Source organism: Cheilinus undulatus, linkage group 8 (assembly GCF_018320785.1).
Source record: "Cheilinus undulatus linkage group 8, ASM1832078v1, whole genome shotgun sequence".
Taxonomy (NCBI): domain Eukaryota; kingdom Metazoa; phylum Chordata; class Actinopteri; order Labriformes; family Labridae; genus Cheilinus; species Cheilinus undulatus.
The window spans coordinates 22,106,547-22,121,507 of record NC_054872.1 but is presented as its reverse complement, the minus strand read 5'-3'; the positions used below and the strand labels follow the sequence as shown (position 1 = coordinate 22,121,507).

The window sequence follows — 14,961 nt, the reverse complement described above, 5'->3', positions numbered from 1 at the left end:
TATTAAGTACTTCACATTGAAGTAAGGAAGTAATATCATCTGCGTTTAGAGAAGTAGGGGTAACTTCTCTCTTTGTGGTGGAGCATGTTTAGAATTAGTTTACCCTCAAAATCTGCAGTCCGTCAAATATATTTTGCAAATACATTCCAACAAGATAGTTTTCACCTTTTGTTTCATTTATTCAAAATTGATGTCTGAATAACCCTTAAGACCTAAAACTAACCACTGTGTGTAGTCTTCAGTTCAATCAGACCATTTTACACTCTCCAGGCTTGGGTTTACATGTCAATTAGTGTGCTGTTTTCAAGAATAAAACTAAGGCGATTTTCTCCACAATGTTATTTTATTCCAGTTAGTTTTTAAAACAGTTTTAGTTAGTTTTCATTCTTTTGTAAAGCTTAGTTTTTTATTTCCAGTTAACTAAAAAGAATTTTAATTTTTAGTTTTGTAACTATAACAGCCTTGCCCAACGCAAAATAAATTGTGTCATAAATTGTGCTTTGAATTCATTTGAGGCAGTTAACAGTGAAGTATGATAAATGATCCTCTTTTCGTATATTTTACATTCCTCAAAAAGGAGTCGGTCAATTTCTATTTCCTTTCACTCATGTATCCACATTTGGTATGTCCATTGAAAAAAACGCCCACATAGCCACCTTCCTCAATGAACGTCACGCCGCGCTGACGTCACATTGAAGCCACGCTGCACTGCCAGTCCAAACAACTTTTCCAGAGCAACTCCGAGGCACAACGCGTTCAGCAGCCGCTCAACAACGTATTGAGATTTGCCGAAGCAGCCGAAAAGACGACCGAAAGAATAAGCGAAACGGCACAGTAGTTGTTAGGACTGTATTAAAGTGAGTTAAGTCTTTGCTTTGTAGATATATATTTTTTGTTTTTCAGCGTTTTTTTCGGAAGTTGAGATGAGGAATCTGTGGTTTTTGTTTCTCGTCGGACTGGCGACTGGGTTCATCAGTGAAAAGGTGAGTGATGTTAACTTTAATTGCGGTTTAACTTAGAAGGTAGACCTACTACGTCTTTTAATTCAGATTTTACGGCTTTATTTCTTTGTTTTAGTCGAATAATATGTCAAAAATGGCGGTTAAGAAACGTTAAACAGCCTATTTAACGTTTAATTTAGTTCAGTTGCCAGCTCTCTCTGTCGTTACCAACGTCTGTTTTAATTTCATACACAAACAGTTCCAACATGTTCGTTGTGTTCACACGATGCCGAATCGCTCCACCAGGTGGTTATAGGGAAAATGTGGAAAGCAACGCTGTATTTAGTAAGAAAGGATGAGAGTTTATCCTTCATGAAACCGTGGTATTCAGTGTTACAGAAAATGTATGTCATGTTGCAGACTAATTCAGGGATTACTGATATTCATCCGGAGGCTGTATCCCGGCCAAGTTCAGGCGTCCACTTGGTATCAAGTTCACGCAGGGCCAAAGTCTGTTCAGCCTCTAAAGCTCACAGCATTGGCTTTTACACATAAACCTCCGGATCTGGCCTGTCATCTCACCCTCCTTGCTCAAGCATGGTTAAACTTCATATTTGCAAAATGTAAGTATGTGTCGAGTAAACAATGCTATTTAATTGGGGTACAAATCTTAACAATGGGATAATCATTCTGCCTGATCTAGCGAGCCACAAACTAGAAAAAATGTCTCCCTGTATTTCCGTCTTCCACAAGGCAGTGTCTGTATTAAACGCTGGAAAACACCTGGAAATGACAGACTAGAGCAGAGCTAGGTCTGTACATTGTCACGTTTTAAAATATCCTGCTAGCATGATTTATTGACTATAAAAAGGCCCAAATGAGAGCCAGAGAAACTTGTCACCGCCCAAGAAAATGGGTAATATTTTTGATTTATGAACTGTATATTGTGAAAGAGAGAGAGCTGACACTTGATATTGTTCTTTAAATCAAATCTAATCAAATCTAGATATGCTGATAAAGAGTGAATAAACACAACATAATTGTTATATAAGAAATAGATGTAGATTGTATTCTGATTTTTTTTTTTCTGCAAACATTACAAAACTCTGTTCTGTATTGTGCTTTACACATGCTCTGATTCTCCTCTTACTTTATGCCACTAATACACAGACTTCAGACCTAAATTACTGGGCCTGGATGTGTTACCATGTATATTCAAACTGTCTGTTTTGCTGAGTGTGGCAGTAGAATTACTGGTTAGTCAGTCAGTAATGCCGTTCCAGTCTAAACGATGAATGTTGAAACAAGCTTTTCGCCCCCATAACAGATTGTGAACCGGTAGTTGTGTCATTTTCTGGATGGATGACTCACAGTGAGTCCCACCGGACTAGCCCAGACAAGCATGGGAGTGTGTGGGATATAGGTAGTTTCTACACAACCAAAGAAGGCAAGAGGAAGAGCATCACACCTGAAATCATTATTGACGATTATAACTTTTTATTCTGCTGCTGTAACAGATCATCTCACACACACACACACAAACATTTAAAAAGAAGGCCAATTAGAATAACAGATTTAATGATAATGAATGAGAAGTGGTCTGCTTGAGGTTTCGTGTGTTATCAGTTAGCCAGTATTAGTTACACCACTATTCAGTTAAAAAAGGTTAGGCTATCTATACACATCCTATCCGTACAGCAGCGCATGATTAGTTATTGGTCTGATTGTTTCTATGACCTTTTTGTGAGTTTCTTGGTCCTATCTGGCCTTCAATCTCAGCATGTCCTTGAGGGATTTATGCGTTCTAATGGATGGCATCTTTCTCCGAAGAGTGTCGATCAAGACCCTCAGATCAAGAAATGTGATATACATGTCAGAAAGGACACAACCACAGACTTTGTGTTGGATTAAAGTAGATGTTATGGAAATACATTTCTGACTGTTTGAAATAGCCAGATTTGTATCCAGTTCCCTCTTTTGTCATGTTTTATTTGTACTTTTACCGCATTTTTAGCCTCTCATGGTTTCATTAGAACAAATTCTGTGGCTCCTAGCCTTGGTCAAACATAGACCCTCACACACAGTTTTGTGTTGCTGCTGTTATCTACATGGTGATGACAGGTCAGCTGTGTACTTATGGATGTTACACAATCCTCTCTTGGCCCTTTTCCCATTTGTTATCATTGATTTTCATCTCACAGGGAAATGGTGGGCTTTTAAATCTGTTAATCCACTGGACACTGAAACGATGGATGTGATGATAAAGGTATTTAATTGTGCACTTCAAAACATACTCATGAAGTTCATTTCACAATGACTTGGATGTTTCCAGAAAGAAATCCTTACTTGGACAAAACACTGGGATACCAGATGGTTATATACGACCTCTTGGGGTGTGTGTGTGTGTGTGTGGGTGTGTGTGTGATCTATGTTCATATGTATGTTTTCCAGCCGTGTGTAAACTCTGAGTGACTTTCTCCTATCTTTCAGTAAACCATAATGCAAAGCTTCTTCCTGGCAAGCCCTCCATTTGCATCATATCTTATGGCAGGGTGTCCGTAAATGTTTGAGAACAGTTGTAAATCAAAAACAATGCACATATAATTCATATAATCAATAAATCCTTTAAATCATTGGTTGAGTAAAAGTGCCATTTTTTCAGCCCCTCAAACTTTAATATTTGTCACATTTCCGTTATTAAAATGTACATGATATGTTTGAGCTGAGAAGAGAACAAATTTAAAGACATCCCCTTGAAATGAGAATTTGTGGTGAAAGATCTCACAATTTACATTTTAGCTTCTAAATGATTAATTAAAATGATTTAGCAATAGATTAAAATAGATATGATTTATTTGAAAACAGTTTTCTGCAGCCCTGCTGCTCCAGCTCAGTATGACTAAGCAATTAGTCAAGTGATGTAGAACTTTCTTTGCCTCCTCAGGGGTCATTTGTTTTTCTTAAGCCAAGTTCTGATCAGAGATTCACGATGTGACGACAAGATGGTTTTAGAACATTGTTAGCAACAGTCACAGTCATAAATGTTGTGACTTTATAATTCAGTTTTTCAAGTCGCAGACTGCTGATTTCAAGACTGTGCAAGCACTTTCATGTAAAAAACATTAATCTAGTCTTCAAAGTCTATAAATGCAAATTTTGTTAGAAATCATGCTATGAATTTTGGAAATGATGACATCTAATCCACTCCAAGTTTTTACATGGAAACTTTTGCCTGTAAACAGTCTTGTCTCCTCCAACGCCTGCTTGCACAAATGATGGAGGAGACAGAAGTGTTACTGGGTTGAATTTTCCATACGAAAACTTTAAAAAAAGATACATGTAATCATGTCAAAGAGGTAGCTCAATATGATAAAGGGAAATAATAAAGATATATTGAAAAAGGATCTCCTCTCTCCATGTGGCACACAACGCATGGACGTGCAGTGCTGTATGAGATAATACCTGAGGATTTCAAGGCTGTAAGCTAAGCTAAATTTGTCAGTAGAGAATTATTTATTCTAAGCAGATCATTATGACAAGACTAAGCTAGCGAAGTGTTTTTTATGTACCATAAAATGTTGCTGCCACACTCCAATGTTGATGACAAGTGATTATCGTTAATATCATCAAGTGATTATCGTTATGATAAAGATGCAAGGGAAAAAAAGCAGATAATGTGCAATACTGTCCTTCAAAATTATGGTGCAGTAAGTTTAGAAATGAATCATCATCCATGGAAATGATGCATCATCTGTTTTAGTCATTGTGAACTGGCAGGAGATTAGAATATCACAAGATCGCCCATTGCAAGCTGTTGGGAGTTTCAACTCGTCTCATCTTTTGTCTGAACCAGGCTTAAGGGATGTACTTATATCAATATAAGTATCAAGTATTTGTGCCGATACCAAGCCTCATACTCATAAAAATTGCAGATGATGTACTTGGTATCATTCTAACGTATTGATGTTTGCCTCTCATAGTGTGAGCAGATAGGTAAGCCCAAGCCATGTCTGCTGTCTGGTGATATCTTGATGTTTATAACTTAAAATGCAAAAACTGAAGCACACTGCAAACTATTCACAGCTATACTGTCAAGAGCAGGGGTTAGGAACATTTAATGAAAATAAAACAACCATTCAAAATGATTTCAAGAACTGAAAAGTATTAACTATTCATGTTTGTACTCTGTATCAGGGAGTACCCAAATATAAGTACTTGAATTTGTACTCGGTCTGAAAAAAAGTGGTAACAGTTAGGGCTAGGCATTAATCAAAATTTAGATTGAATCACGATATTGCCTACTGCAATTTTCAAGTCGTAGAAGGTGCAATATTTCTTTAACCTGAAATGCAAGTCAAAATACAAGTTAATTTTTTTTTTTTTTTTTTTTTTTTTTGCAGCAGAGATGTTATGCCCTATACATCATGCAGTGGTTTAAGTGTCATTTGTTTTTTGGTTTGTTTACAAAAAAAATCCTACTTTCTTGATTGAAACAAGAATGATATTAAATATCACTCCCTTCAATACAGTAACCTATATCGAATGTGCAATTCAGTTGAAATAATCACAATTAGATACTTGCTCAAAACTGTTCAACCCTAGTTTAATCTATCTAATACTGTGTTGGTTACAACATGGAATGATATATTGGTTGTTTGTTGAAAAATACACAAGATAATGAATCTAAAAAATGATTGCACATTACATTGTAATCGCAATGTTGTATCGGTGCATGCTTATTTGTTCTGCAAAAGATATTGAAAATATGTAAGATCATGCATGTTGAGCAGCATATTTTGAAAACTTGGGACAAAAATATTTTAAAGCTGTGCCTCCGTCAATTCGTTTAATTCAGTTTGGTTTAATACACAGTTGTTTCCACTGCCGAAAGTAGAGACTGCTATCAAAGTAACTGATCTGTACTGTCCTCCTTTTATGGCACCTGTTGGTGTACCAAGCGTACTCATCCAAGCTATGCTCACTGTAGTTCAGGATGTGCCATTTGTGAACGAGCTGGTTCTAAGATTGAAGCAGGCTCCTGTTTGAGAGTTGGTTTCCTCATTTTTTTTCATTTTGTTGTTTTTCCATAGACACAAAAAACCTGTAATGGTACAAAACAAAGAACCATTTAGGAGCCAAATGACAGGCTAAATTACTGGGCTGAGCAAAGTAATCCAAATCTCTTAAAAGAGCCGCAATTCCCATCAGTACAGCGGATGGACACTCACTGTGGCAGCTGGAAACACAAACAAGATAAGCATTTACCGAACCAAACCAGATCGCTTGGTGGAAACCTACCATAAGCCTACTTTGTACAATGCCTAATTTGGGATATCCACATGGAATATGCTATTAACGTTGCTTTAAAAATCATTTAGATTCTTTCAACCCAGCACACATCTGGTAATAGTCATATTTATTGATATATTTTTATTGGCTGGCTGGATGGAGTGAGCTGTGTATTTGTGATGTAATACTTAAAAGTGGTGAAGGTGGAGTGGCTGTCATTCTATAATAGTTGCCAGTTGAGGACACAATAGGACTAGCTGTAACCAGATAAAAAGTGGATCCCTACTATTTCAAATGTGCTCAGAATCATGTCACTTTTCACAGTATCTTTTGTAGTAGAAAGCAGTCAAAAAGAGACAACAAAACAAGTAAAATCCAATTTCCAAGTTTTGGACAGCTTCAGGCCTAAAATTCATGGTGCTTCCACTTACATTTTAAGTTAAACCTTAGAAAAAAATACAGGGAAAGCCATTTTTTGTTTGTGTCTGCAGCAGTTGTAGTTCTTTGTTTGTGTGTGTGTTTGTTTTTGAAAAGCAGCACAACATCTGCTATTGTAATCCCTAAGTGAAGACAGCAGGAGTTCAAAGGAGCCCTGTCTGCTATTTTAGTCGGCACTGGCATTACAAGACTCAACTTTATAGAGTTAAGAGTTTTTGTTGCCTTTAGAAAACATAGACATTATGATTTTCTGTTTGGCTTGGTTCATCACATGACATGAAATACCTGGTATATTCCAAACTGTTTTTTCTCCTTTTAGCCTAAATAAAAAACATGAAAAAAGAAAAAAGAAGTTGCAATGGAAATTAAGTGGGAACTTCATGTTTGGTGTATTGTTACTGATTATTTATGCTGAAAAACAGTTGTTTTTTAAGTGAAGTGGGTTAGTTTGCGGTTTGAGAACAAATGCACACATTTCAGATACATTTCACTTGAGATGACTCATGACCAAAAATATCCAGACAAAGCACATATCAAAACTGGGCAACATGAGTCGTATGTTTTTTTTCTGTTTTTTTCAGCCATAAGATTGCTGCCATTGTAAAATGTCCTGCAACACCATTTATGGCGCTAAAAATATGCAGCACACCTCATCACACATCTCCTCCCATGTCTTGAGCACCTGTTTTATGAGAAACATAGAGTACTGTCCCTGTCTTTCTCCTTCCTTTCTCCTGTCTCCCTCTCTTCTCCCTCTCTCAGCACCTGTGTTAGTGGAAGCATAGTATACATACCAGACATACTTCAGGTCTCAATGGGCCATATTCATCCATCTCTGTGTGTGTCTTGCTGACATCTGCTGAGCTGGTCCCCTCTTTTTTGTCTTCCAGACTCATTATCAGGTTGCTTTCTTTGATTTATGTTTGTCTGGGTCTGCTGTGTTATATTACAGACTTTCTGAAGTTTTCTCAGTTTTTTTGTGCTCAGCCACAGAGGCAGTCACATTTCAACAAGCTGGTGAATAACGTCATCTATTTAAGAACCTCATCTCTTTGGCTTAGGCATAGTTTCTAAGCTCTAGATGATGAGATTAGCAGGGTTTTGGTGTTCTTCAAAGTCCTCTTCCTGGTGTTTGGGTTAGTGGAAGGTTCTCCTGCGCCTTGGTCTTTCATGTGCAGCATTATTTTACTTCTGTGTGTATTTCATCTGGTCTTTGAAGCTTCTTTATCCTGCCTCCTCCTCTTCATAGCCACACTTGGATGACTGCTGTCTGGTTCTGTGAAGCATCACAAATTACTGCCACAATACATGAAATAAAAAAGAAGCCAGCTTCCATCTACTGTACCCAGATGAAAAACCCACAGTTACTGCAAGCACATACCACATATTTGGTGTGCATAGGTCATCTGTTGTGTGCAGTATTGTCTTACTCCTAAACTGTAGAAACATTCACGTGTTTTCAATTAGAGGATGAAGCTCTGCAAGTGTGAATAATGAGCTGTGTGCATTTGTGTGTCTCTCCTTATTGTTATCTGTCTTTAATTATTTCAGTCTGCAGTTAGAGTGATGATATTTCTTTTTCTGTTTTTCAGCTCTTCGTCTCCTCCCAGTCACCCATTTCTGCAGCAGATGACTTGTACATAGAGGGGCAGATGTCAGGTGACCTGCCTGTGGATGACGAAGACAGGGAAGATGACGGATCAGGCTCTGGATCAGGAGACTACAGTAAGGAGGCCACTATCTTCGTTTTGTGATTGCTCTGTTTAAATGGTGGTAAATTTTTCTATCCACTTGAAGTAGGACTGCACAATATGAGAAAAATATGTGTGATATTGTTCAGTATTGCAATAATAATATGGAGTGGGATTAACAAAAACTAATGAGTGCATATCAGCTTTGATTTACTAGTTCATTGTCTTTATGCTATTTATTTTTATCACACCTGTGTTTGCAGTGTGACCCTCCTGAATTCAAAATAGTTTCTTTAATCCAAAACGCTTTTTTTGAAAAAATAAAATAAAATAAAACAAAGTAGCACCAGCGATTCTGACAGTAGCTGTAAGCTAGTTTGAACCTCATTAACTGCATTAAGCTTTTGTTAAGGCATGAATTATGTACTCATGCCTCCACTCAAAAGGTACAAGAAGAACAGTATTAATTGTTTTCTTAAAATGAATTGAATTATTTATTGCAATATAAAACTTTTGTGGTTAGTTTTATGCAAGGGCTCTTCTTGTGTTAATGATCAAATTAAGATTACTTGTGTAACCTTAATTGGAAATTATTTAGGTTGGAACTTCCCAGTCCTTGACTTAGCAGTTCAGTCAGGTCAAGAAGGTGAAAAGGGAAGGTTCACATGTATATTGTGATTGTTACCTTGACCTCTTGTTTTACCTTATCCTTACTGTTGTCATATCTACTTAAGATCTATGTGTTTAAATGTGTTTGGACACAGCCTACATGTCTGTGTAGTTGATGGATATGCAGGCACAATTAATAACTCTGCCTTTTGATTTATACAGCTTCTGTTTTTGAACTTTCATGATTTGATTAAAGCACTTCTAAGGCTCACAGGGGAACAGAACAGTCAGCGTATAAGGGCCTATGTCCATAGCTGGCTTTTTTAGCACTAGCAGGTCGCATTGTTGCAATTCAAAACATAGTCCAGCATTCTGAAGCACCCTGGGCCGAAAAACGCCTTTAGCATCAGCTGTTTTTATTGCAGTGCTTAAAGCACACCCAGTTGAAAACCGTTCAACTTTTGGAACTGTGCTGCACTCGTCAATGTCACCACTCCCTCACTTTCTAATCAAAATCAAGAGGGGGCGTGACTTCTGACAATGGCGCAAAAGGAACCAATCTTGACTTGTCTCTCTTTGTGTCTTTTTGAGGGTAAAGTCTTCCGGTCTGCAGCTGCTGCCTGTCAGGGCAGGATTCCTTTAAATAGCTTTCATGTTTTCTGTGTGGTATTTCCTTAAAATATGGAAATATGAAGCATATAGAGCAATTTTAGAATAATACTATAGATTCTACAAAGTAAAAAGGGATTCATTTTTAGTAATGGCAACAGTGAACACTGGTGAGAAGTGCTCTAAAAATGAGGTTGTAGGCACATAGAGTGGCCCCACAATAAGATATTATCACGATACTTGTGTCACAATTCAATATTATTGTGATTTTAAACATTTTGCTGTACAGTGAGTATTGTGATACCATATATTGTGATCTTTGTGATTTTTTCATCTCTTTGGCTCATTTAGCATTAGCCTTGCCCTCATGTTTGTCCTATTTCCTCAGTATTTTATTTTCATGTAGCATTTCTTGCAAACCTCATGTGTCATAGCCATCTCATTTGTGCCCTATTTGCATGTCCTTACCCTGGTGCAGCCATGTTTGTTGAACTTTCTCCCACCCTATGACCGTCACCTCTGCCAACCTCACTGGACAAACAATTGATTTTATTTTTCCATTGTCATGGACTTGAGTTCATGTTGGTGATTAATTTGAAAAAATTGATACTTGGTGGACGAGACGATACGATATATCACCACACAAAATATCGCAATACTATGCTGTATCCATTTTTTCTCCCACCCCTACTATCTATCTACACAGGCCTTAAAATGTCCTTTTAACATCTTTTTAACTGGGTAGAGTAGCAGTGCAAAGATGATTTGTTTGCTGACTGTTCTGTTCTCCTCCACTATTTCTTTGCTATGCACCTGAACACATTTTGTTATTTTGAGTATGCTCCTTTTTATGTTTTGAACACCTTGGAGACTCCAATCACCGGTTCAAAGTCAGATGTCCCTCAGGCACTTAGTTTTACTAGAGTTTTCCATATTTCAAGGTGTGTTGTTCTAAGAAACAGGCATGATATGATCTCCAGACTGGAGGGTTTGTACACTAACACACAGAAGCGCTCCCAGTGTGCCAGATGTTTGTCCTGAGGTGATATGAAGTTAGCCAGTTCAGATTTTACTGGAGGCGTACAGATGTCAGATGCTTCCTGCCTTTTCCATCAGTGACTCATCTTTACTCACAATGAATAACGTGTTGAAACATCAAGGGGATCCCAATTTGCCAGATGCAGTTAGGTGCATTCTCATGACTAAGAAACACAAGCATGTAAAAATGTCCAAAATTGCATCTCTGAAACAGAATATTCCCCCATCTGTAAGTTAGTAATAATAATAATTAAAAAAAACGTTTCTGAATTGTTGTTAATTTTGTTTCTTGACCTCAGGTGTAGGTGAACTCCCAAGCAAAGACGAGCTACTCAGAAGGTTCCTTAACCCCATCATGACCACAGTCTCTAAAGAAGCGACTCCAGTTAAACCACAGGCAACAGCAGCCTCTCCTTCCAACCCACAAACCACCATAGCAGACAGCCAGGATCACCACACCACAGTAGAGGTGTCGCCAACAGAAGGCAAACTCCCTGATGGGGCTGATGGGGAGCGCAGTGATGAGAAGGTTTAATATTGCTTTTTTTATGCAAATTCTTATCATTTAGGTTGTGATGATTGTGATCCCAAATTAAACCATGTGTTATAGGATTCAAAAACTTTAAACAAGATCTAAAAATGTAACCACGGTATATGTTCCTCCAGGTGGAAGATGTTGTCCCAGCAACTATCTCATCCACCCAGAACACCAGTCCCAGCTCCACCAGCCAGCCTCCCAGTGACACTACTTCAACCAGATTCAGCACTGCCGTCAGCGTGAGCCTTGGTGCTGATGAAGATAACAGTCTGGATAGTTGGGATGTCACGACACCCAAAAGCAGTGAAGATGAGGTTCTGATCAAAGAGGAAGACAATGAGATTGTGGCCAGAGATGGCAGGGGCAGCAGGATATATGACCTGGACTCTCCTGATGAGGTTACCTCTGAGAACTTGTGGGAGAGAACAGAAGTTCTAGCCGGTAAGGACAGATTTCCATAGTGTTCACTTTGTCTACATGTGTTATATTTGAAAGGGTAATTCAATGAAATTTTGTCAATTAACAGTCAGTTTATGCCCAAACTTAGGTTTTTATGATAATGCCAGACAGTAGAACTAATTAACTAATTCTGCTCCTTGAAATCATGATAATTTTTCTTGAATTGTCTCAATGTACATTATAGAGTTAAATATTTGCAGCAGGTGTCATACAGTCATGAAAATCAGGCTGACTCTTCTTATTCCCTTTCTAGCGGTGATTGCATGTGGAGTGGTTGGATTCCTCTGTGCTGTTTTCCTCCTCCTCCTCCTTGGTTACCGTATGAAGAAGAAGGATGAGGGCAGCTATGAGCTGGGTGACAGCAAACTTGCCTCAATGAACTATCAAAAAGCACCTACTAAGGAGTTCTACGCCTGAACTGACTGAAAAGAACTTTTAAATGGACCTGTCTCCTTCCAGTCAGGATTGAGATTGGATGTAAAAACAACTAGACATGATTCCTCTTCATGAAGTTTGAAGTCAAGCACATCTGTTCTTTAGTGCTCCTTCCTTTCCTTTCTTTCATTACAACCTTCCTTCCTTTCACATATATGACCATTGTTTGTGAACTATAGGTCATAATTTAGAAACAAATCTGCTGAAATACTATGGGGAGGGAGCTACAATCTAAATACACATCTTAAATTTAAAAATCTCTAAAAAATAGTTTGAATAGATAAAAAAAAAATCAACTTATAACACTGATAACTCTGTGCCTTTCCACCCACATTACTTCTCTGAACCACACTGTGCTGGACTTTGTTCTGTATTGCAGACAGATTGATTGTCCTATTTAGATGAGCTGTAGCCTGAACTATTGCAGCTCAGCCAAACAGCATAGTGGACGTTCACAGAAATATACAGTGTGAATAGCCTTAATACTCTTTGAATAGAAATGGTACCAAATATGAGATTAGTGTTGCAAAGAGCCTTCAAACTATTTTTTCATAGTATTTGAAGTCAAAATGTATCTTTGCTAACACCGTTACATTTCATTTTATGTATGCTTTCTTTACTAAATTGAAGATTTTTTTGTTTTTATGAATAATTTGTGTTTTTTGTTATGCTGTCCAGTATTGACATGAGAGACTTTGTTACTCTGCAGGTACATATTTTTGTTGTTTTCTCATAGATATTTGACCAAATATAAATGTGCTTTATTTGTCTTTTTGAAAATTATTTTACTAGCTTGTTTAATGGGATTTTAAGAGAGTATATTTCCATAAGCCATTTTAAGTAGAGATTCTAGTCTTTTCATTTTATTCATGCAGGCATAGGTAAAAGCCCTTAAAGTTTGCCTCTGCCTTGCATACATCATATTGTAGGGACTATTTTATGGAGCAGGGTTGCTAAGGTAGAGCCAAGGCTAATAACTATGATTCAGAAACCATAGAAGTAACCAACATTTTCTGATGACTGCCAAAGCACATTCCTGTCTCACTGTGAACTGTATACTGCAAAAACAGCTGGTTTGCGTTTAAAGGGACAGTGGCAGTTTGTAGTGTTTCTTACAGTATGAAGTCAGGGCTTGTTTACACAGCAGGGCTGGGCAGTTAAAAATGTAGTCATCTGTAGATTCCTGTTTAATGTAATAAGCAATGTGAAAGGCAAGATTATCCTGAGTCAGTAACTTATTTGCTACATACAGACTCATTTTAATTTGTCTGAATACTTCTCTTAAGTGCAGGCATGTCATGTTTTAAAAATGTGTCTTTCTTTGTAGTCTTAACCTCAACTAGCCAACCAAAGGACCAGGGACCTTTGTAAAGTTTGAGGCATTCAACAGCAACTGCTGCGGAGTTGCTTTCCATTATGATAGCTCATTGTTTTTACACTTTGTTTTATGTTTCAGAGGATATGCTGTAGCCCTTTGTGAGGTATCAGCTACCTAATGCACATAATGTGTCAAAGAACAAAACTCTTCACATCAGCCTCTAATTAAATTGAGGGTAAAGCTGTCTTAAAACAGCTCTTTTGATAGCCTTTAAACTGTATGAAGAGGACAGACATATATTCTTCTATAACCTGCTTTGTTGTCAAACAGAGATCACTGGTACATAAAGATGAAGGGTTAAAGTGTTTAAACTGCGTTCATATGTTCTTCCTTAGTTTGATTTAAATGTCCCTAAACAAACTTTTAAATGCATTTATGAACAGAAAATAGGATTCCAATTAGTATTTTTTACATAATTCTTACCCAATGCAAATTCTCAACCACTGTTTTGTGTCTATAACAGACCAGTCAACTTCATGAGGCCATGTAACATCAGTGAAAGTTGGTAAATGATGCTACATTAATTTTTTTTGTCTCATTTGAGGCTTCTGTATAGACTTTACATGGTTAAATTTCTTTTGCAATTACAGAAGAGACTATTTTGATTGAATTTTTTAAGTGTACATGCAAACTACCGTTTCTCTATGGCTGGAATAAACAGAAAGAACTTAACACTGACCTACTGTGACTTGATGTTGACAACGTGAAATTAGTTCAGGCTCTTGAATGCTCAGTGCCTCATAAAACAATTTAAACATCTTCTTTTTCTGTACTTTTGCAGCTTTGGTGTAATTCTGTAGTAGTTTTTACCAGCAGGAACATCTAGTATCTGATAATCTATTTCCAAGACAACTGGTTAGCACTCACTGCCAATGCTGCAGGGGATGACACGAGATAACCTTTCTCTGCTAGGGTCTCTGTTAGTTTAAACTATATGTTGATGATACTATAATTTATATACATTAATTTATACTTACTCAGAATAAATCCAGGTTAACAATTCAGCTATAAATTGGGATTGTACAGTATTTACTTATGGTTGAAGCCTCTCTGTTACTGCGTGTTGTGTATTGTATTTATGGTTTTAGATTATTCAACTGGCATGGTGCAATTTATTTTCAATGTCATCATCAGTTGTCTTCATTTTTTATACCTTTTCATAAAGAAGCATTTTACTAGATCAATGTGTTTCTTGTAAATATGATTCTGCTTTAATTTTCATTTTATTAGAAGTTGACTTTGAATTGACTGAAGCCTTTTTTTAACAAACACCTACACATGATGGGACCAACCAAAAATCAGCTTTACAAATAAAATGGTGTCATAGGCACCAGAGGTGGCCAAAACAGAACTGTGTTGTTGAAATGGTGTATCTTATGAAGTTCACTACTGAATAAAGAAGTGGCTTTGATGCATTTCTAAAAGCTGTTTGTCTTTTTTGGGAGAGTTCCTTCACATATACACAACAGATCCTAATACTCAGCTACCTTCCTGCTTCTACTTCCTGTTGTTTAAATGAGAAATTCCCTTCAAGTC

At 37.3% G+C, this 14,961-nt stretch overlaps 1 protein-coding gene across 1 annotated transcript; it reads left to right on the top strand.

The window, feature by feature from the left end:
- The first annotated feature begins 720 nt into the window (after positions 1-720).
- On the top strand, positions 721-14,840 carry LOC121513704 (syndecan-2-like). The gene is made up of 5 exons (XM_041793629.1): positions 721-983; positions 8,261-8,393; positions 10,915-11,144; positions 11,282-11,594; positions 11,866-14,840. The coding sequence occupies exons 1-5, from the start codon at positions 924-926 to the stop codon at positions 12,027-12,029; spliced, it is 900 nt and encodes a 299-aa protein (XP_041649563.1). The 5' UTR covers positions 721-923; the 3' UTR covers positions 12,030-14,840.
- Positions 14,841-14,961: the final 121 nt, after the last annotated feature.

Coding starts and splice junctions, on each gene's coding strand:
- LOC121513704 (XM_041793629.1), top strand. CDS start 924: ATGAGGAATCTGTGGTTTTTGTTTCTCGTCGGACTGGCGACTGGGTTC. Junction 984..8,260: donor CTGGGTTCATCAGTGAAAAG/GTGAGTGATGTT, acceptor TCTGTTTTTCAG/CTCTTCGTCTCCTCCCAGTC. Junction 8,394..10,914: donor CTCTGGATCAGGAGACTACA/GTAAGGAGGCCA, acceptor TCTTGACCTCAG/GTGTAGGTGAACTCCCAAGC.